At 35.5% G+C, this 23662-nt stretch overlaps 2 protein-coding genes and 2 long non-coding RNA genes across 4 annotated transcripts; 1 reads left to right on the forward strand and 3 right to left on the reverse strand.

Moving 5' to 3' along the window:
• Positions 1-5800: 5800 nt before the first annotated feature.
• Positions 5801-6694, reverse strand: LOC118492466 (F-box/kelch-repeat protein At3g17530-like). The gene has a single exon (XM_035990522.1). The coding sequence runs from the start codon at positions 6692-6694 to the stop codon at positions 5801-5803; it is 894 nt and encodes a 297-aa protein (XP_035846415.1).
• Positions 6695-7085: 391 nt separating this feature from the next.
• On the reverse strand, positions 7086-7493 carry LOC118492494. Its single transcript, XR_004894016.1, has 3 exons — positions 7469-7493; positions 7313-7382; positions 7086-7208 (listed from the first exon to the last, which is right to left on the reverse strand). It is a non-coding gene; the product is annotated as an uncharacterized LOC118492494 (long non-coding RNA).
• A 2672-nt stretch (positions 7494-10165) lies between these two features.
• Positions 10166-11041, reverse strand: LOC110938403. The gene is made up of 3 exons (XR_004894017.1): positions 10890-11041; positions 10434-10740; positions 10166-10360 (listed from the first exon to the last, which is right to left on the reverse strand). It is a non-coding gene; the product is annotated as an uncharacterized LOC110938403 (long non-coding RNA).
• Positions 11042-19160: 8119 nt separating this feature from the next.
• Positions 19161-23643, forward strand: LOC110939637 (protein DETOXIFICATION 40). Its single transcript, XM_022181212.2, has 7 exons — positions 19161-19548; positions 20242-20873; positions 21459-21515; positions 22648-22886; positions 22964-23082; positions 23242-23328; positions 23411-23643. The coding sequence occupies exons 1-7, from the start codon at positions 19231-19233 to the stop codon at positions 23474-23476; spliced, it is 1518 nt and encodes a 505-aa protein (XP_022036904.1). The 5' UTR covers positions 19161-19230; the 3' UTR covers positions 23477-23643.
• Positions 23644-23662: the final 19 nt, after the last annotated feature.

A 23662-nucleotide genomic window follows, 5' to 3' on the forward strand; every position in this document is an offset into this window, starting at 1 on the left:
ATATATATATATATATATATATATATATATTATATACTAGTCACTTACCCGCGCGATGCGGCGGGAGTGGCGATTTACAATAGATTACTCGTTTACCGTTAGTTTATCCGTCGTCTCGTGATATATCGTATAGTTACTTAAGTTCAGTTTTCTTATCGTTCGTGATCTTCTACAAGAATAGTACAAAACAAGGAAGTAGATGTAATTAAAAACAAGAAGAGTTCAAAACAGTCAAGTAGCTAGACAAAACAATAAAAACAAAGCGGGGGAGTCTCTTGTATCTCTTCCTGTTTTACCAATACATCCGTTCGCTTATGACTTTCTTGTATCTTCTCCTCTATTGTACCAGATTTCGACACATAAAAAAAATGTTACACGCTTACAGTGTTTAAATAGTAATTAAAAGTAATTTCAGGAAGCAAATAAGGCACATAATCTACTCTAACTTACCTTCGTTTTGATACGGATGCGATTAATTAATCACGCAACACTTCCTGGTAGACAACATTTGATGTGTAAACTCCGCGTTGTTTGAATTCTTTGGCGAGATGTACCAACACCTTCGTACTTTGTCTTGAAATCCCTCTTGATAACGCGACATAAAGTTGTCCATGTGAAAATACAGAATCCGGTAGATAAATACCAACGTTCGGAATTGTTTGACCTTGAGCTTTATTAATCGTCATGGAAAAGCTAAGTCGAATTGGAAATTGTTTTCTTTTCAGCTTAAATGGGAACATGTCATCTTCAGAAAGGGTTAGAGGGATTCTTGGCAAAAAAACTCTCTTTTCCGGCATGTTGACCGACTGCAATTTCCGCATCAATAACATTTCGCATGAAACCCTTACATATCAACCGCGTGCCATTACACAGGCCATGTGATGGATCGATATTACGTAACAATATTATTGGGCATCCAATTTTTAAATGAAGCTTATGAGGCGGCAAATCCACTAACATTTAGCGAATTTAAGAACTCGACCGGATAGAAGTTGCGCTGATCGTCTTCAGCTTCATCAAAACTGTAATAAACTTTTTCCTCCCCTTGAAAAATTTCAATCATTTGATTATTAATCTCGTCAACACTATCATTTTTAGTGGACAATATTGCTCTAGAGATTATATAATCTGAAGAATATACATTATCTTCAATTTGATGGAAAGATGGCATGGATCAATTCTTTTATAGCGTTTTCTCTGTTGTTGCACTGAATTGTCATGTCATCGGGTATGCGGATATAGTTTCCTTCGATTGGTTCTTCAGTTCCATCGCCGACTCTTAAAAGAAATTTAGAAACCATGGATCTTTCAGCGCTCTCATATTTATGGTCAACCGCATCTTCTTAGTCAAAGACCAAAGAGGTGACATTCGTACGCTGGAGTCTACAATCTGTGCTCGAGTGCCACGTTTGATAACCGGCAACACCTGTCTGAAGTCACCTCCCATAACATTATCTTTCCACCAAATGGGAGACTAACACCTATAATGTTTGGAATGTACGATCGACTGCCTCTATCGCTTGTCGTGTAGCCATCGACGCTTCATCCATATGATATTTTGGCAGAGCGAATCAGTTTAGCGGCCCCACTCTGTTTTTTTAATATTCACATTGAATTATTTTCAAGATTAAGAGGAATCTTGAATCTCGAGTGAGCCGTTCTACCTCCTGGCATATATTAGCCCGCTGCACCTGATGAGCTGTTGCGAGAGCATAAGACCACGTGAGCGAATTTCAGCAAGCAAGGCAATGTACAAAATGTTTTTCCAGTTCACCTGGACCATCAATAAAGAACACGCCTGGAAATCATTATCAACATGCATCATGATCTCATCAAACACATTTTTTTGGTCCGGATTAAGTGAATGTTTGGCACTCAAGTGTTCAGGTTCCAAAACAATCCCATACTCTTCTTGTAACTCACGATAAACCTGCATCTTGTAAGTTAACATCGTCAGTTATCTAGGAAGGTCGAATTCATTGAAATTTTACCCATGGATTGTACCAAGACACTTATTTCGGTAAGAACCATATTTTGAACTCGTTCTATTACTTTGACAGTGTAACCGATGATCTTCAGATAGTGAATCAAAGTGGTCATTCCATAACTTTCGAACATCTCCAGGTTGGCAAAAATCGATTATGGTCGCAAATAACCTTCTAAGAGCATTGGGAAACTGAAACGTAGAGGCTTCTTCGAGACATTGTGAATAGATATTCATCGTCTTCTATTAAAGCCTAACTCAAGAGCTGCTTTCCGAAATGTCGCACACCGTTGACCATTAACTGTGCAAAGATGTTCGAAAGAAGTAGGCCCTCTGACATTTGAACAAAAGTAGGCGTAAGTAGTACCTTTCTCCTTCGGCTGGATTAGCGGAAACGATACGACCTTCTTTGTTTTTACCGAACGACGACTCCAACGGCGTGTGCTTCCATTCCAAGTATAGTGTTTTGGAAAATCTTTATACAAATGTACCCTTGCTGTTTCATCGTTTCTATTCTGATCAAAAAATGCTGTTAGCATGGTTCTCTATCCCTTTCCCTATCAACAATATTAGGCCATCAAGTCATCATCTCTAAATCTAACCATCTGATTATTTGGGAGATGAAGTTGTAAGGCTAGAACAGCAGGAAAGATTTGAGAAAGAGAGAAGGAAAAAATTCGCCACATAGCCTCTGGGGGCGATATGTAGCGTGCATCTTGAAATCTTTTTATCTCATTAATAACAACCCCTGGCTCACTTTGATCGACTTGAATAACCTGTTTGTCATGTCCTTTATAAACATACTGAAAAGATATTTCACAGATTTTATACTTGAGCAAACTTCAACATTCATGTGGCAGTTAAACATCATCAAAAGCCTTGGGTTATATGGGACCACCCATCTATTATCAAGTGTTTGTCCTCGTAGGTCCACTTCTATCCCGGTGTCTCTCCTTCGATACAACGGATACGAATCTTCTCCTTGTGTCGTCTGTTCGTTAAATTGTCTAGGATAGTGAAAACGACAAATTTTAGGATCACCCTGCATACAAGGACTGCTTGATCGTAAATTGCCGCAAGGACCGTGAATCATGTGCTTGACAACCATCTCATGCAATCTGGGATGTGTTAGTTTGGTTAGGAATTTCAGCACACACAACCTTATCATAATGGTCCGCCGTTATTGATCTTGTGTTGCGGGTACATGATTAGGAGAAAATGTGCGTGCGGCAAACCCCGCTTTTGAAATTCAATGACATAGACGTATGACTTAACTTCCCCGAGGACATGTTTCTTGAAGAGTTGATCCTTAAGATCTTCTAATTTAGCCCGGAACACTCTTGAAACAAGGTCTGGACGATCTGTAGCAGTTTGACCAACATGTAAGTTATCACATATCTCAGGCCACTTAGGATTACATGTCATTGTAAGGAATACATCAGGCTTGCCGTCGTCTTGAACTAACGTCATCGCATCTAGAAACCGACGTCGCATGTCGCGAGGCCCCCCGATGAAAGATGCAGGCAACACAATTCTTTTCCCGACTCTGTTTGCATGAACCTCGCCAGTATTGACGCAATCCACAATACCTTGGTACAATTCGGCTCGAATTTTTTCCTGGTTTCTCTCACAAAATTCTAAGCGTGACGTCTCAATTTTGATGTAAACATCAACCACAAACTGCTGTAGCAGCCTACCACCGAACAAAAGCACATTATCGGTAGATCGAATCTGGAACTTGTAACAGTAGTACTCTCGCATAGCCACGGTTGTTCTACCACTTCGTGTGTTAGCCTCTGAACGATGAAGATGTATTAAAAACAAACAGTTAATAAAATAAAACGCATTACGCTATTTTTATGATCTTCACTTAAAAAGGATAACAAATTGTTGGTACCTTCCATTTCTCCTTCGATGTTGTCATTGTTGCGAACCTCATTGATTGATACTCCTTGACGTGGTATGTTAGCATGCCAACCCGACTCACCATTAGGAAAAAATAAAGGATACGACAATGGATCGTAACAACTGAAGTACGGCTGAATAGTTTGTCTATATTCAGACCTACCGTACACTACAATACTTCGTTTATACGAAGTGATATTGTCATTACCTTCAACCCAAATACCAGCAACCTATATAATTGTGAACTATAAGTAAGTAAAATAAGCAATTATATTAAATAATTGCAATTAATATAATATATTATATATACCTCCGATGTCGTTGGTCGGTTGTACACCCTTTGGTCAAGTTCAACCGAAGTATTCAAAGTGACTCTATAGTTGTCCAGAGGTCCTAGTTCCGCAAGTCTTCTAAATGTATCGACATATGGGTTTGTAGAAAGAACGCGTGTTAAAATCTGAGTAATACGCCGATCAAGATTTGGCCATCGGAGTCTGTGATCTAACTCAGTATCAGGATCGTAAAAATACAACTGCAAGTACCTAGGAGTCCCATCCCTCGGAACTAATTGGTCGATTCTGTGATATATTCCTTTATGTGCACGAAAAGTATATACGCCGTCTCTCATATTGTTCAATGTATCATCCAATGTCACACCCATTGAGGCAAAAGAAAAATTGGTGTTATAAGCACGGATGTTTTGCCTAAACAAATCTCCAATTTCATCTTGAGACGTGAAAAGTCGGTACAATTCCTCTGGAATTTCTAAGTTTGCTAACACGGTTTTCCCACTCATACAACAAAAGGTATCAAATTCAAATTGAAATCGTTTTGCTCCACAATTAGGACATGCGCCTCGTTCCTTTAAAACACGATGCTCTCCAGGTACACCATTGTAAACAAAATTATAAGGATCATCTTCTACGCTCCCATGTTGGAGGGAAGGTTGATCAACTACTTCAGCAAATTGGGGTAATAAAGTACGCGGATGAATTTGAATACCTAAAAAAATTGGTGTATTAAGTAATGAAGGTTGTAAAAGATGTCAAGTTCGAAAAAGAAATCTTTGTTAAATAAATAGAAACCTCGTGATGTTCTATGCCTGACTACGTCAATTACATCATCTATCGGGGTTTGGTTGACTTGACTGCCATTTGAAATACGCATTCCATTATCGTTTGGTGTATTAGAACATCCTTCATTGTACTCCTTGCATTTTGTAGTAGAAACACTTGAGGCGTTCTCATTTGTTGTTTGTAGAAATTGAGTAATATTAGTTTGTAAACTTCTTAACGGTGTCCTTTCTGTTGACCTATTATTCATTAAAGATATTGATGAAGCACTTTGGGGGGCATCACCACTCCCAAATTTAGATACTTTGTTATTTTCTTTGCGTGCAGCATAGTATCTTTTTTGATACTCTTTTCGTTTTTCAGCTTTAGTAGATGCACTCGAGCTAGAAGCATGATTTCGAGGGTTTGAGAGTCCATTAGTCATTGTAAATTGAAAAAATGACAAATACCTTGCAAATTAAATAAAAGAGAGTTATCATAGATGATGAAATTCTCAAATCATAACAACATTCCAACACATAACTTAGAGAAAAACAAACCGAAGGATAACATTGAAATACATAATGATAACATTAAAATACATGACTTAAACGGAATATCATGACTTAGAGAAAAAAAAACACAAATCCTTAAAACATTGACATACATAATGATAACATTAAGTGAAAGCCAATCTAAATACTTGGTGAAACAATGGTCTGCACAAACACCGCACCCTTAAAACCTCGAAACCAAGAAACGGGATAAAAACATTCGAAGGGCTTCATATCCATTTCAATTGTAAACAACTTCCCTAATTTAGTCATCACAAACCAATTACCATTTGTCACATAATGTGTTATATCGCACCACAATGACAATGATATCGGGGGATCGGAGGACATGATAAGACCTTAATCCAGTAATCCCCTTGTAGTGTCCATAGGTCAATTGTCATCTCAAACATGCCAGTGCTAGCAAACATGTGAAGCACATTTTTTACATTAACTAAAACACCTTGAACCATTCCATTAGAAGGAACGGGTGGAAAGCTTATCTCCTTGAACTGCTCCGAATTAACATCAAAACAAATCACCACATTCGTACCTCCAATCCAACATTCGCAAACAGTGAAATATAGAGTACCACCACAAAATGTGCCAGCTGACCAATTGAAATGAGGGCTTAGGTACTCTTGTCTTGTTATGAAAGGAATATTTCTCCAAGAGTCTACTTCCCTAGAATAAACATAGACACCAAGTACACCACTCCTACGCTTTATATGCAAGACCTTGTAATCATCGTCAGCGTCAACGTACAAACCAATGGCATCAAGGTTATTTATATAGAATCCATGAGAATCAGGGGTTGACAAACGCTTGAAAGCAGTAGTTGTTGGATTCCAAAGAAGCAGCTCGTATGTATGATTCAAGCAAACACACAACAATCCGTTCAAATGTGAAAGTATTGAGACATCATTATTTTGGTGATGGAATGGAAATGTAACTGTTGAGCTTGGACCATAGTCATTGTTATTAGAGATGATTGGACGAACAGAACACGTTAGGTCGTCAATTAGTAGAACTCTCTGGTTAGATGAAACTACTGAGCGAGAACAATGTATCTTTACGAAATCTTGTGTTGACAATAACGCATACCATTGCTTACATACACTCTTAGAACGACCTACATCCTTTGCTGGCAGCCTCGTTAATATCTCAAACACGATTGTATGAGTAGGAAGGTCAGCCATGGTTATACCTTCGTTTAATACAGATAATGATTATTTAGTTGTCCAATCTAAGAAGATTATACCTTGGTGATAGATTATAAATACTTCTACAATTACATCAATATGAGGGAAACAAAAAGCAAAACACGAAACACCAAGAGAGACTTTAATATTCAACAACTAAACAAATAACAACACCAAATGTTTCTAACTTAAACACAAATTGGATAACGATCCATAATTTACATATCCCGTGCCTCGACCATATCCGGTTCGTACGTAATCGTACTCAACTCCGTAGACTTCAAAATATTAACTGAAATAACAAATAAAATATAACTTTTATTAAACTACATGAGCCATTAGATCTAACTAATTATTAGAATGTTCATGTGTAAAGCATAACATACTATCTGGTAGATGAACCAACTTGAGACGTGATACATATATGATGGACCTTTGTTGCACGGCTCGAATGGAACGTATAACATCGGAAGGCTTCAGGGCAGACAAAAACAATTGTATTGTGTGACCACTGTATATTACGATTTTGGGTTAAAGTTCTTCTAATAATAATATTTTCTTACATATAACGTAAATATTATGTTTGTAATATGTTAATAATAAATAATAACGTACGTCTTATCTTGAAGAGAAAGTTCAAAACAACATCGATCACGTTTGCCTTCTATTATTCTCCCAACCACATCTAAAACCAAATCAGTTAAATCGTATAGACCATATGTAAAGTTTTATATATTTAATAAAAATTATAGATAGAGAATTAATATGTACCAACAATATCCATTTGAGGTCTCCTATCATGCTTCAATTCTATAATGGAAGGGACCAATGGATATAAAGAAGCACCCCTTGGAATCGTAAGCGTAAGTGAAGAAAGCTTTGTATATTCGTTGATGATAATTTTCTTCTCGGACCAAACTAACACGTAATTCTGGTACTTTGGGCACTCAAGATAGTTGAGATTCTCAATTTGGAAATGATTCAACGAAAAAAAACCACCCATCAATGACGCGTCATTATATTTGTGTATCAAATTTTGTGGGACGAACGCAACAATTTTTTGTCTCTAAAATGAAAAGAAATTTAGTGGTGGAAAAACGCTTATATAACACAAAGTAAATTAAAAAAATGTTCTTACGTGTTGATCAAGAAATATAACCACTAATCTCTTTCCATCGACGTCATGCCAAATAAACTCCTCCTTAACAAAGATTATATTATACCATGCTCTATCATTTGTCAATGATGAAAATTCTTCAACGGAAAAATGATCAGACATATCCTATTAAGTGTTCAATATTAGTTAACTAAAAATATAAAAACTCCAGAAATAAAATTTAAACTAAAACATGATTAAAATTAAACAGCAACAAATTTAAATTTAAACTAATACATAATTAAAAGTTAGATAATTAAGATTCAAAGTAATTCGAGAAAAAAAAAACTACAGTCATCATAAAAGTTGTTCTAAGGTTCCCAAACCATTTTTTCATCCAATGGTGGTTCGTAAACCGCCCCAGGGTCAGTTTCGTACCCTTCAGCCCAGGTCGGTAGTTCTTGTGTTTGACTGTAGTTTTCCACATAAGGGGGGTTTGAAGGTGGAGGATGCATAGGAAGTATAGGAGTGTTTGGCACCGGACGATGGCACCCCTCAATTTGTAGTCCACCAAATTGTAGTTGAGCGAAGGTATAGTCATACGCCCAATTCAACTCTTCATCCGTCCAACCAAATGGATCATCATATTCAGGGTTTGCCAATGCAGGTGGGGTTGAAACCGAAGGTGGGGTTAAAACCGGAGGTGGGGTTGACACCGGAGGTGGGTTTGAAGTTAGAGGGTTTGAATCAGGAAGGTTTAAATGGTTTGTTGATCCTAGTGATTCAACGGGAATTGGATAACCACCGCCCATACCTCTCAATTGATATGTGTTTGGAGTGATTTGTAAACTGAAAAATACACATAATTACTATAACAATCAGCTTTGTGAATACAGTATTGTTTTAAATACAGTATTGTTTTGAATACAGTATTGTTTTGAACACAGTATTGTTTTGAATACAGTATTGTTTTGAATACAGTATTGTTTTGAATACAGCTTTGTGAATACAGTATTGTTTTGTGAATACGGCGTTTTATTTTGTTTTGAATACAGTATTGTTTTAAAAAAAATTCCTGTAATGATGAAGGAAAAGATCAAAATATAACAGAACAAAGTAAATGAATGAAAAGATCATAATTATCACAAAACCATGACACATATCAGTCCCAAAAATGAAGGAAAAGATCAAAATATAACAGAACAAAGTAAAATCAAAACTACAAAAACAATTTACTATAATTTACACATACACATAATAACTATAACAATCAGCTTTGTGAATACAATATTGTTTTAAATACAGTATTGTTTTGAATACAGTATTGTTTTGAATACAGTATTGTTTTGAATACAGCATTGTTTTGAATACAGCTTTGTGAATACAGTATTGTTTTGTGAATACGGCGTTTTATTTTGTTTTGAATACAGTACTGTTTTAAAAAAAATTCCTGCAATGATGAAGGAAAAGATCAAAATATAACAGAACAAAGTAAATGAACCTAAATATCATAATTATCACAAAACCATGACACATATCAGTCCCAAAAATGAAGGAAAAGATCAAAATATAACAGAACAAAGTAAAATCAAAACTACAAAAACAATTTATCCTTTCACTATCCCGAAAAATGAAAAAATATATCAAAACATCCCACAGAACAAACTAAAATAAAAAGTACATAACAATTTATCTTTTCACTATTCCATATCTAAAATTGACCTAACTATCATAATTTTCATTGAACTACAACACGTATCATCCCCAAAAATGACCTAAATATCATAATTATCACAAAACCATGACACATATCAGTCCCAAAAATGAAGGAAAAGATCAAAATATAACAGAACAAAGTAAAATCAAAACTACAAAAACAATTTATCCTTTCACATATCCTTAAAATGAAAAAATATATCAAAACATCCCACAGAACAAACTAAAATAAAAAGTACATAACAATTTATCTTTTCACTATTCCATATCTAAAATTGACCTAACTATCATAATTTTCATTGAACTACAACACTTATCATCCCCAAAAATGACCTAAATATCATAATTATCACAAAACCATGACACATATCAGTCCCAAAAATGAAGGAAAAGATCAAAATATAACAGAACAAAGTAAAATCAAAACTACAAAAACAATTTATCCTTTCACTATCCCGAAAAATGAAAAAATATATCAAAACATCCCACAGAACAAACTAAAATAAAAAGTACATAACAATCTATCTTTTCACTATTCTATATCTAAAATTGACCTAACTATCATAATTTTCATTGAACTACAACACTTATCATCCCCAAAAATGACCTAAATATCATAATTATCACAAAACCATGACACATATCAGTCCCAAAAATGAAGGAAAAGATCAAAATATAACAGAACAAAGTAAAATCAAAACTACAAAAACAATTTATCCTTTCACTATGTCATATTTGAAAGAACTTACAACAATGCAAGAGGGAGATGTGAAAAGCCGACAAAAATTTTAAAACCTTGATGTGAGAGCCGAGAAACAACGCAAGATCCGAATGCAAAGAGTTGATATATTCTGAAATCGAAGTAAATAGAAGTTGTTAAGTTGATGTTTTGAAAGTAGGATTATTCAACTGAGATAAACTTACAATTTCAGTTGAGTGTAGTTGAGAGTTTGTAAAGTGTGAGTAGAGTGTAGATATCTCTGGATTATTTATAGAGACTGAAGGAAGCAGTGCTGTCTTTCAAACAGTGTATGGAAGAGTGTTGATATATTATAGAGACTGCAGCAAGCAAGCTGTCTTTCACACAAAAGTAAAGTGTTGCTTTTTCCTGTAGATTGTACTTCCCTGCTTTTGGCATCCCTTTTTGTCAGATGTGTGAGCATTGAGAGAGAAAGCAGATGGTGATCCGTGTGAAGTCAAATGGACGGTCCCGATCTTGATCCCTTTTTGTCTGTAGCATAAGTCAAATGGGTTAAGATCAGTTAAAAAACAAAAAGCATAAAAATAACAAAACACATCAAAAACAGAGAATATAGTCAAGTTTATATTCTCTCAGTAGCATAGCATGTTAAAAATTAATATTCAAGGCTTAGAAATTACCAAAAAAGAGCGAAAAACCGACTGAATTCGAATCTCAGCCCATTCTTGACACTAATGCTCCGTTAGTTCTCGCAAAGTCAACCATCATAAAAAGAAATCAAGTATTAGTAAAGATTTGATATTAGTTATAACCAGTACACTATTAACTTAAAATAAATTTAATAAAAATCACATTTTGTCAAGTTGCAAATATAAAAACCTTTATTATTATAAACAAAAAAGAAAAGAAAATTGATGAATGATGATAAACTTTACTTTACCTCTGATCAAAAAACAGAGAATATAGTCAAGTTTATATTCTCTCAGTAGCATAGCATGTTAAAAATTAATATTCAAGGCTTAGAAATTACCAAAAAAGAGCGAAAAACCGACTGAATTCGAATCTCAGCCCATTCTTGACACTAATGCTCCGTTAGTTCTCGCAAAGCCAACCATCATAAAAAGAAATCAAGTATTAGTAAAGATTTGATATTAGTTATAACCAGTACACTATTAACTTAAAATAAATTTAATATAAATCACATTTTGTCAAGTTGCAAATATAAAAACCTTTATTATAAACAAAAAAGAAAAGAAAATTGATGAATGATGATAAACTTTACTTTACCTCTGCTTGAGTGAGCATGAGACCACTAAGTGAGGGAACATTCTGCATATGAAGCCCCCATCGATTCGAATGAAGCAGCGTTCAGCGTCGCCAAAGCCAATTCCGAGACTCTCCAAGCAGATACACTTTCTCCGGCAGCCAGAAGATCGGAGTGAGCTTGTTCTGTAATAATAGTGATCGTGACAGTCGTTAACCAAAGGTATAACTAATTAAATTCAGATCCTAAAAAAAGGTTTCCTTGCGAGTTGCGAGTGACATACCTGAGTCGATTCATCACAAAACACATGCGAAAATCCTTCGTAAACCTCAGATTTCGTCCTTCGAACATCCGTCAACCGCTTCACCTGAAAAGTAAGAATCACAAAAGAACATGGTAAGATATACAACACTCATTGCAACTTATCAGAACATCAAACGGATCCCTTGTTCAAATCTGTGGATCCCTTGCCAGATAAAGCTTGTGATACATCTCATGAAACCCTAGATCTGCTCATCGAGCATCCCACAGAACAAACCAAAATCAAAAATAATAACAATCTATCTTTTCACAATTCCATATCTAAATGACCTAAATATCATAATTATCACACAACCATGACACTTATCAGTCCCAAAAATGAAGGAAAAGATCAAAATATAACAGAACAAAGTAAAATCAAAACTACAAAAACAATTTATCCTTTCACTATGTCATATCTGAAATTAATCTAACTATCATCACCAAAAATACAAATTCAAATATCACAAAACTTTCAACCTAATTTGAAATAACCGCATCTACTAACAAATCTACATCAAGATTAAAGATAAGAATCACAAAAGAACATGGTAAGATATATAACACTCATTGCAACTTATCAGAACATCAAACGGATCCCTTGTTCAAATCTGTGGATCCCTTGCCAGATAAAGCTTGTGATACATCTCATGAAACCCTAGATCTGCTCATCGAGCATCCCACAGAACAAACCAAAATCAAAAATACATAACAATCTATCTTTTCACAATTCCATATCTAAATGACCTAAATATCATAATTATCACACAACCATGACACTTATCAGTCCCAAAAAATGAAGCAAAAGATCAAAATATAACAGAACAAAGTAAAATCAAAACTACAAAAACAATTTATCCTTTCACTATGTCATATTTGAAATTAATCTAACTATCATCACCAAAAATACAAATTCAAATATCACAAAACTTTCAACCTAATTTGAAATAACCGCATCTACTAACAAATCTACATCAAGATTAAAGATAAGAATCACAAAAGAACATGGTAAGATATATAACACTCATTGCAACTTATCAGAACATCAAACGGATCCCTTGTTCAAATCTGTGGATCCCTTGCCAGATAAAGCTTGTGATACATCTCATGAAACCCTAGATCTGCTCATCGAGCATCCCACAGAACAAACCAATATCAAAAATACATAACAATCTATCTTTTCAAAATTCCATATCTAAATGACCTAAATATCATAATTATCACACAACCATGACACTTATCAGTCCCAAAAAATGAAGCAAAAGATCAAAATATAACAGAACAAAGTAAAATCAAAACTACAAAAACAATTTATCCTTTCACTATGTCATATCTGAAATTAATCTAACTATCATCACCAAAAATACAAATTCAAATATCACAAGACTTTCAACCTAATTTGAAATAACCGCATCTACTAACAAATCTACATCAAGATTAAAGATAAATCAACATTTAGAACCTAACCTGAGTCGATTCATCACAAAACACATGCGAAACTCCTTCGTAAACCTCAGATTTCGTCCTTCGAACATCCGTCAACCGCTTCACCTGAAAAGTAATAATCACAAAAGAACATGGTAAGATATCTACTAACAAATCTACATCAAGATTAAAGATAAATCAACATTTAGAACCTAACCTGAGTCGATTCATCACAAAACACATGAGAAAATCCTTCGTAAACCTCAGATTTCGTCCTTCGAACATCCGTCAACCGCTTCACCTGAAAAGTAAGAATCACAAAAGAACATGGTAAGATATCTACTAACAAATCTACATCAAGATTAAAGATAAAGCAACTTATCAGAACATCAAACGGATCCCTTGTTCAAATCTGTGGATCCCTTGCCAGATAAAACGGATCCCTTGTTTAAATCTGTGGATCCCTTGCCAGAACATCTCATGAAACCCTTGATCTGCTCATCAAACGGATCTGGTGATAGATTCAAACGGATCTGGTGATAGATCTCATGAAACCCTAGATCGCCGAGAAGAGAGAAAAGAGAGAGAGAAGAGAGAGAAGAAGATCTGATGTTGTTTTGTGAGATGTGTGAGCATTGAGAGAGAAAGCATATGGTGATCCGTGTGAAGTCAAATGGACGGTCCCGATGTTGATCCGTGTGAGAAAGTAAAACATTTGGACGGCAGATGTATACCCTTGTAAAGGGTAAAAGGGTTTGTGTTTTCTTGTGCCTTAACAGTTGTACATTGTGCATTAAGTGTTTTTTCAACACCTTGTTCAATTACCATCTTGTCCTTCACATATCCTTATTAAAGTAGTATAGATATATATATATATATATATATATATATATATATATATATATATATATATATATATAATGTAAGTATCTATAGAAAACCCACTTTAATTTAGAAAACCCGGGAAACTCAAAGCTCCCGATGTTTTTTTTTTCTTGAAAAAATTTACACATGTTATTTACATGTTTTTAAGGGTTTTGGGCAAAAAAAAAAATCAAAAAAGCGTCGAGTAGATATTTTAAAAAAAATAAATACGTTTTGGTGTAACACATGTTACAAATATGTCAGATAAATGTAACATGTGTTACACCAAAACTTGTTTATTTTTTTTTTAAATATCTACTCGGCGCTTTTTTGATTTTTTTTGCCCAAAACCCTTAAAAACATGCATATAACATGTGTAAATTTTTTCAAGAAAAAAAAACATCGGGAGCTTTGAGTTTCCCGGGTTTTCTAAATTAAAGTGGGTTTTCTATACATCCTTCCCCTATATATATATATATATATATATATGAATGAAATATGATAATGATGCTGAGACTATGTTAAATTACTAGTTTGAATGTGGTTGTAAGCACATTTGCGTCGTGAATATAAAATGTATATAGCGTTATTTCTATAGCCTATTATGATGTCACGGATGTATGAGGTTAAGGCGAAAGTTCATATGATAAACTGTTGACTTCTGAAAGTCAAATGCGCATAAGAAGCATGGTTGGACTTGTTGTCACAAGTGTAAGATTATAGAAAGTTATATGGTACGTGTTATATCAATGTGGATGGAAGAATGGAAGGCTAAAGGGTCAAAAGGAAGCAAGGAAACGGATACGAATACAAACGTTTAAGGTAAGTGATTTCTGTAATCACTTCTTCTTTAATAAATGAAGTTTGGTGTGTTGAATATAAGGAACCATGTAAGAAGATTATGGGTAAGATTAAGTACCAAAGTAAGAAGTGTTATGGTACGTCGAAGATAGTTGTTTATGTCAAAACTACATAGTAGAAACGAACGAGTCAAAATGTAGAAAGAAGTATGGCGTGATGTAGTAATTGGTTTGATCACGAGATTAAGATTTAGAAGTATATGGAGCTTGATTATGATTAAATGAAAGTACATGGAAGTTCGATTTGTACAAGGTTTGAATTATTTGTTTATGCTTTCCGTAGCCTACGGCTGGCATACCGACAGGGTGAAATAAACGTCTGGGTTGTGACAATTCGTCTGGGTTATGCCCGATAACCTAGATGACCAGATAACTCGTCTGGGTTATGCCTAATAACCTAGATGACCAGATAACTCGTCTAGGTTATGCATGGTAACCTAGATGACCAGGTAACTTGTCTGGGTTATGCCTCAAAGATTAACTGATAAGGATTTAATTTTGAACCGGATATAGAAGATGGAAGGAATTTGACATTTATACCCGTTAGAAAGTATGATTGAAGGAATGTTAAAGAAAGGATTATCATTACATAAACTCATTGAAGAGTGTTTATGAGGTGTGATGAGCGGGTACGTAAGTATGTGTGGGAAGGAATTAAGTCTAGAGGCATGTATAAGTATGGGCATGGATTTACCTACATGTTAGTAATAGAATCCATAGATAAGCACGATTAGAAATGAGTATGCATATATGTTGATACGTATGAGACTTATTTATATGGATGTTTGTGACTAGGATATGTTAGTATAATCATGTGGGAATGTAAGTGATATGTAAGATCTTGTATGTATGTATGTATGTATGTATGTATGTATGTATGTATGTATGTATGTATGTATGTATGTATGTATGTATGTATGTATGTATGTATGTATGTATGTATGTATGTATGTATGTATGTATGTATGTATGTATGTATGTATGTATGTATGTATGTATGTATGTATGTATGTATGTATGTATGTATGTATGTATGTATGTATGTATGTATGTATGTATGTATGTATGTATGTATGTATGTATGTATGTATGTATGTATGTATGTATGTATGTATGTATGTATGTATGTTGTATGTATGTATGTATGTATGTATGTATGTATGTATGTATGTATGTATGTATGTATGTATGTATGTATGTATGTATGTATGTATGTATGTATGTATGTATGTATGTATGTATGTATGTATGTATGTATGTATGTATGTATGTATGTATGTATGTATGTATGTATGTATGTATGTATGTATGTAGGTAGGTATGTGTGTGTGTGTATGTGTGTATAAATATACGTATGAATGTACATATGCATGAAGTAGGATTTATTGTTTATGAAAGAATGAGGCTTTTATATATGTATACATGGCTTCAATACGTCTGAGTATTTATGTTACTAATTATGTGCCTTGTGAATGAAATGAAAATGCAGGTATACGATTGTGTCCTTATGAAGATTTGATGATTGGGATGCAAGATTGCACTCAGAAAGATAATCGAAAAGATTAGCATGAATAGAAGAATGCGGAATGGTCATTTAATTGCGTATGTCTAGATCAAGAATGATGTCAATAAATATTAATGATGCACATGTATGTGGTGATTGCAGGTTGCACGGAATTAACTTCATTGTGGAGACTAAGAGGTTGAAGATCGAGTCAAAGAGCGAGGATTGTACGGGAAGAGCGGTCTCATAGCTTATATTTATGTATTACATTTAACGTGTTAATCAAGAATGAATGTTGTAAATCTTTTCAAGAAGTGTCCGACAGATTATAAATGAACTTTTAAGTATGTTATATTGACAATATAAGAAAGAATTTTTGAGCCGGTATTTCCACTGCATCACGTAGCCATGTTCAACTCGAACAATGGTTGGACCATAATGGTCTAAACTGAAAGTAAAAAAAAAGTCAATTTTCTCGACTTTCGGCTTATAAAAGCCTATAAAGCGAAAATGAACTGGAAAGGAACACTTATAAGTGAACCTTAGAATCATTAATACTCAATAGGATGCTCCTTTTAGCTAGGAGCTTCCAGATGAGAGAGATGAGTGATTTAAAAGTAAGGTACAAGTGAAATGGTTGCAACTTATCACCTATTTATACCTGAAAGGGTTAAACAATATGGTTCTAGGTGTTAGAGGTTAGTTTAGGATCATTACATGAGTCCCTAAACGTGTCAAGTGCAGCCATGAAGCTCAGAAATTCGATTATGTGGCATTCATGCATATTTGCTTGGGCTGCACGCATATTTTGTCTCTGGCGGCCCTTTACGCACCGTAGGGGATATCACTTTGTGGTCCCTACTGCGCACATAGGTTACAAGCTGCTTATGGACCATAAGCCATAAGGCTTTGCGGTCCATAACCGATCATCAGAACTCAAAAATTCCACATCTTGCGGTCCGTAAGCCAAAAGGCTATGCGGTCCTCAAAGGTCACCCAGAGGCTAATAAATTAGCATGTTGACACTTTAGTCCCTCCACATTCATACTTTCATAAATTATCAAAATTAGTCCCTCTAGTCCAACATTTGGAACAAAAGAGAGTATAGACACGTATTAGTACATGACTGGACACGAATTTACGAGGTGTTACAGTAGTTTAGAATAACTGATGTATAGTAGAGTCAAAAAACAATATTTTTCGTTAAAAAATACAGGGTTGTTTTTTATTAATTGAAAAACGCAAAAATGTCGACGTTGTTCAACTATGACAAAAGATAAGACTCGGGAGAGGACCATAGGTAGTGGTAATGGGTAAGGCTGCAAACGAATCAAATGTTCAGTGAATAGCTCGTAAAGCGTTCGGCGAGAAGTTCTCGTGTTCATTTGTGTTCAATAGTTTATTAGGGTTTTTAACTTTTTATTTTTATTTAAGTACTTCAGAATTCTCACCATTCGTATTACTCCTTACTTTCTGTAAACCCTGGTAAAAAATTGTTGTTCCCGCTCTCATTCCAGGCAGATGTCATGCAACTACGCCCCCGCTCTCATTCCACTCTTCGATTTAGGGTTTTTATGCTCGCGTTCTTCTTCGTTCCCAATACAAGATAGGGGTGGTTTGTGTTTGTTTTTGTTCATGAATGCTTGTTTGTGTTTGTTTGCCTTCATTTGTGTTCGTCTGTGTTCATGAACGTTCATTTGTGTCTGTGTTCGCTTTTGTTTGGTACCTAAAATTAATGAAAAAACACAAACGAACGCGAACAAAAAATACCGTTTGGTAAATGTTCATGAACACGTTATTTTCTTAACAATCGAACACGAACAAGGTTGTGTTCGTGTTCGTTCAGTTCGTTTGACACCCTAGTAATGGACACTTGTTGTGGCAGTGCTTTGGAAGACCCGGCATCTTTCTCCCCTCCCGTTTCCTCTACCCCACTCGGTCTACTCTTCCAATCAACAATTATTGGAGGGAAACATGGATTGATGTGTGGACTCCTATCGGCAATGGCAAGATGAACCGGTGGAAAGTACTCTTTTAACCTTTTAAAGAATAATCAATGCATGGCAAGAGTCTAGAGTTTGTTTTTGTTTTTGTTTTTGTTTTTGTTTTTGTTTCTTATTAAAACAATTAAATATAATGTTTATGCTTGAAACAAAGAAAATACACCTATTACATATTTGTTATATCAAATACATATAAGTTAAAACAAGTTATATGGTGTAAAGCGTATAATACGACTACGTGATTACATTTTCATAAGAGTGTGCCTGTTGGCACACTAAAGTGCCTATTGGCACACCAAACCCTAGCAAAATTAGGGTTTATCTACGCAGCGTATAGGGTTAGCAGTATATGCTGCGTATAGGTCAATACGCACCTTATGTAAGACTGATTTGACATGGTACTAGGTTTGACTGTCTGGTCGTGTACCTACCCCTTACATACACTGCGTAGAGGTCAATACGCAGCGTATTGAGGTAACCCTATATGCTGCGTATTGGTCAATACGCAGCGTATGTAAACCCTAAGTGTGCAAATAGGCAAACTCGGTGTGCAGATAGTGAGAGCCTTTCATTTCATAAATAGCATAAAATTCTCACATTAATGGACTTCAGTTTTTAGAAGCATAATTACTCTAGTTCTTTTCACACTAAAGAAATAGTAACTTTACCATCTACTTTCTTTTTTCCGAATCTGGTTCAAAACTAAAACTGAAAAGAAAAAAATTACAAACTAAAACTGGTCTGTGGCTATATATAAAGGCAGAGGTGATCGAAAGGCAGACAGACACACAAGAAAGAAAAATGGAGTCCCAAACAAATGATGTTGTTCATCACCCTCTCTTAGAAACAATTGGAAGTTCACCCAGCCATGGTGGCAGTGTGGAGCTGGAGAGGGTGCTTTCGGACACCGAGACACCATTCATCAAGAGGCTTACAGCAGCGTCCGCCATTGAACTCAACCTGCTGTACAAGCTGGCTGCACCCGCGGTCATCGTTTACTTGCTGAACAACGCCATGTCTATCTCCACCAGAATCTATTCCGGACATCTTGGAAACATGGAACTGGCTGCTGCCTCCCTTGGTAACCAAGGGATTCAACTCTTTGCTTATGGCCTCTTGGTCAGTTAATTTATCAATTCCTTACTTAATATATTTTACACCAAAATCACTCTATTTCATATAAGTAGTTTGTAATATCAGTACGAGAACTCATTAATCTTCACCTTATATAATACAATTTGTATCCTATTATCTATGGAAATTTGTTACTAATAGTCTGTAATCGTCTCTGTTTTAAATAAATTATAATTTCAAAGAATATTTTTATCATATATTATATTAGAAACTACTACAATTTTAGCGACGGATGAACAGTTGTTTATCCGTGAAGCTAGGGTTGTTGGTGAAGTTCCATAGGGAAATCTTCACTCATGTATTTTACCGACAGATCACCGATAAAAGTCATGGTCAGATCGCCGTCACAAATCACAGACGGATTATCAACAGGTCAACATTGGATTAACAAGGAATCATTCACCGACGGATTAGCAACAAGTCACCAACGGATTTAAATTTATATATTCTGAATCCAACATGTTCGTCGTTGATCAGTCGCAAATCATTGAGAGATTGCCAACATATATTATAAATTTTTTTTTTTTTTTTGATCCATTAGTGATCCATCGGCGATCACGATAGACATGTCAATCAGTGATTTTTTCTTTTCTAAAAGTCATTTTTCTAGTAGTAGTGCTAGTAAGATAAAGTGTGTGATAATACAATCTGACACGTTGCTCATATATGTGACTATAGCTCGGAATGGGTAGTGCAGTGGAGACGCTATGCGGTCAAGCATTTGGGGCACAAAAATATGATATGCTTGGAGTATACCTACAAAGATCCGCAATTGTTCTCTTAGTAACATCCATCCCAGTCACGATGATCTACGTTTTTTCTAAGCCCATTTTAATATTACTCGGCCAATCCCCATCCATGGCGTCCTATGCATCCCTATTCGTATATGGCCTCATTCCTCAAGTATTCGCGTACGCCATCAACTTCCCAATACAAAAGTTCCTTCAAGCTCAAAGTATTGTGACCCCAAGCGCTTATATTTCAGCCGGAACACTAGTTGTGCACCTCATACTATCTTGGATCATGGTGTACAAGTTAAAGTTGGGGTTGCTAGGTGCTTCTTTGACTCTAAGTTTGTCATGGTGGATTATAGTGGTTGGTCAAATTGTTTACATCTTGATGAGTGATAGATGTAAGGCCACATGGACCGGGTTCAACTCAAAGGCGTTCGGTGGACTTTGGGAGTTTGTAAAACTGTCAAGTGGGTCAGCCGTGATGTTGTGTTTGGAGACTTGGTATTTTCAGATACTAGTGTTGATTGCTGGCTTGCTTGAGAACCCTGAGCTATCATTAGATGCATTGTCGGTTTGGTAAGTGTATATGTCATTTCAATGTATTTTTGTCTTGTTAGAGCATCTGTAATGGGGCTCCATATACCGTCCAAAAGAGAGATAGCGCCCCCATAGCGCCCCGCACACCGCGACGGGCGGCGTTATGGGGGAAAAAGGGGGGCAGGCGCCATATATATCACGGCGTTTTGGGCTTTCCTTTTCAACCTTTGACCAATCAAAATAAAGCATGGTTTTTATAATTAATTAATAAAAACAAAAATTAATAATTAGGTAATGATGGGTAGGGGCTTTATGACTACGGGCTCTAGTGGTATAACGCCCCATAAAGCCCTTGTGTGACGTGGCACGACACGTGTCGCATAACGCCCCACAATGGGCTTTATGACTACGGATGGCCTTAGATTACAGTTTTTAATGTCCATAAGTGCAGGTCAAACGGGCCAACGTGTCCCAGCCCATAACCCCCCATTAAGTTCCATCTAATGGATCATCTATATTTTATAATATATATAGACTATAGGACCATATTCATATTTATAATTTATTGCAATTTATGGGTTTCATTTAATATTAACATTTTGTTTTGAATTAAATTTTATGTAGCATGAGTGTGAATGCTTTGGTGTTTATGGTCTCGGTTGGGTTTAATGCAGCTGCAAGGTACGTTTAATTAATTACTCATGTCTAATAGACTCCAAAGATACTTGCATACCTTTTGGTTTATCAAACTTTAATGGTGCGCTTAGTTCACCAGCGGATTATATTCCATTTTTAATGTGTTTGATTAGTATTAATTATAAAAAAAAAATGTTATTTGTGAAACTATTCCTTTCAAGTTGTGAATTTAATTCAAGAAGTTCGAATCTTCGGTCACTCGTCGTCATAGCATCCACCACCCCCACCCTCCCTAATTCGACGAAAATTAGCACTAAAAACCTTTTTTTCAAGGGGTGCGGCCGCCCACCCACCATCGTGGGTAGGTCCGCCCCTGCCTCCAGGCACAACCCCCGATGCAACCCGCAACCGCTCCCGCCCCTTCACTGTTGCCACCAAGCCCCTTCAATATTGGGGTGGCGGCGACAGTGTGGTGTGCGCAACGCTTGTGCGAAGGTGGGGGTGGTGAGAAGATGGTGAGGGTAACTAGTGGGGTACGATGGCGAAGTATGGTGGGGCGCCAGAGGTGGCGGTGATGGTGGGGTGGCACTAGTGGTGGTGGTGGGGACTATTATTAAATGGTGGTAGCATAGTTAGATTCCAATTCCTTTGTTATTATTTTGTAATCCAAATTTATCACAAATCCTAACTTATTCGATATATTCCTATTCTTTAAGATTTCAAAGGGATATTCATGGAACAATACCCATGTTTTAATATTAGTGAAGTCAAATGCACTTTTTAAAACTATAAAACCACTAAAATTGAATGCCTTGATTGAAACAATTAATTAAACTTGGTCATATTTCCTTCATAATTGCTTCCCACTTCAGACTAATTTCAAAAGGTAGTACTAAATTGTACTAATGAAGTTTCATATATATTTTGATTCACTTAATTAAGAAAAAACATTTATAAAAAAAATCATAACATTGAAATAATATTGAAAATTGAGTGGTTTATAGTTTAAAAAAAGTAAAGGGACTTTATATTATAGGAAAGTACAAAAGTAAAACTTTTTGACAAATATCATTTATTTTAATAATAAAAATTGATGGAACAAACATATCCGGGTGAATTTGAAAACTAAACATACAATGTAATGAATTATTGACCATATATACAATTTTGAAAATAGTGTTAGGGTTGGAAACGAGCTTGGAGCTGGAAACCCTAAAGCCGCAGCATTTTCAGTGTTAACGGTTACTACAGTCTCATTCCTTATTGCTCTAGTCGAAGCAGTGATTGTATTGTCGGCGCGAGATGTTATAAGCTATGCATTCACTGGCGGTGAAATCGTGGCGAATGCAGTCTCTGATCTTTGCCCACTATTGGCTATAACCATCGTTCTTAATGGCATACAACCCGTTTTATCAGGTATATATACGTACATGTGAAGATTTCACATGCATGCATGCTCATGTATATTGATACCATGAACAACTAAATTAAAGGTGTGGCTGTGGGATGCGGATGGCAAGCTTATGTAGCGTATGTGAACGTCGGATGCTACTACATTGTAGGCATTCCCCTCGGCTTTCTCCTTGGCTTCCATTTCAACCTCGGAGTCAAGGTATCATTAATTAATATCAGATAATTAATAATCATACAATTAACTTGTCTATAATTTAACATCAAGTGTCGCTGCATCCAAAAAGGATTAGTGACGTAGCTTGTTACTCATTTACCTTCTATTTCGATGTAATTCAGTAAATTGTTAATTAATTAATAGGGAATATGGTCGGGAATGATTGGAGGAACTGGGATGCAAACCCTCATCTTATTATGGTCAACCTTTCGTACTGACTGGAACAAAGAGGTATTATAAAAATAAATAAGATATGGTCCTTTTTTTAATTTTACAATTTTGATAAACAAACTACAATTTTTATAAAAATCAGGTGGAAAAAGCTAACAAACGTTTGAATAAATGGGAAGCAAACCAAGAAACTCTTTTGAAGGAATGAAAGCAGGTCAACGGATCGATCATTCGGATTTGTTATGGATTCAGTGACTGAATCATATTTCATTATTTTGCATTCCTTGTGATAATGTTCCCAATAAGTATGAAACAATTAATGTATTTTAATTCGAATCATGCAAATTTATTAAAATATATACCACTCCAATTGGTTGTTAGATTAATCTTGACG

The sequence above is a fragment of the Helianthus annuus genome, chromosome 5 (genome assembly GCF_002127325.2).
Source record: "Helianthus annuus cultivar XRQ/B chromosome 5, HanXRQr2.0-SUNRISE, whole genome shotgun sequence".
Taxonomy (NCBI): Eukaryota; Viridiplantae; Streptophyta; class Magnoliopsida; order Asterales; family Asteraceae; genus Helianthus; species Helianthus annuus.

Bases quoted from the DNA above. Each gene is read 5' to 3' on its own strand.
- LOC110939637 (XM_022181212.2), top strand. From the start codon at position 19,231: ATGGAGTCCCAAACAAATGATGTTGTTCATCACCCTCTCTTAGAAACA. The intron at 23,083-23,241 runs GTATCATTAATT...ATTAATTAATAG, and splicing joins ATTTCAACCTCGGAGTCAAG to GGAATATGGTCGGGAATGAT. The intron at 23,329-23,410 runs GTATTATAAAAA...TATAAAAATCAG, and splicing joins GTACTGACTGGAACAAAGAG to GTGGAAAAAGCTAACAAACG.
- LOC118492466 (XM_035990522.1), bottom strand. From the start codon at position 6,694: ATGGCTGACCTTCCTACTCATACAATCGTGTTTGAGATATTAACGAGG.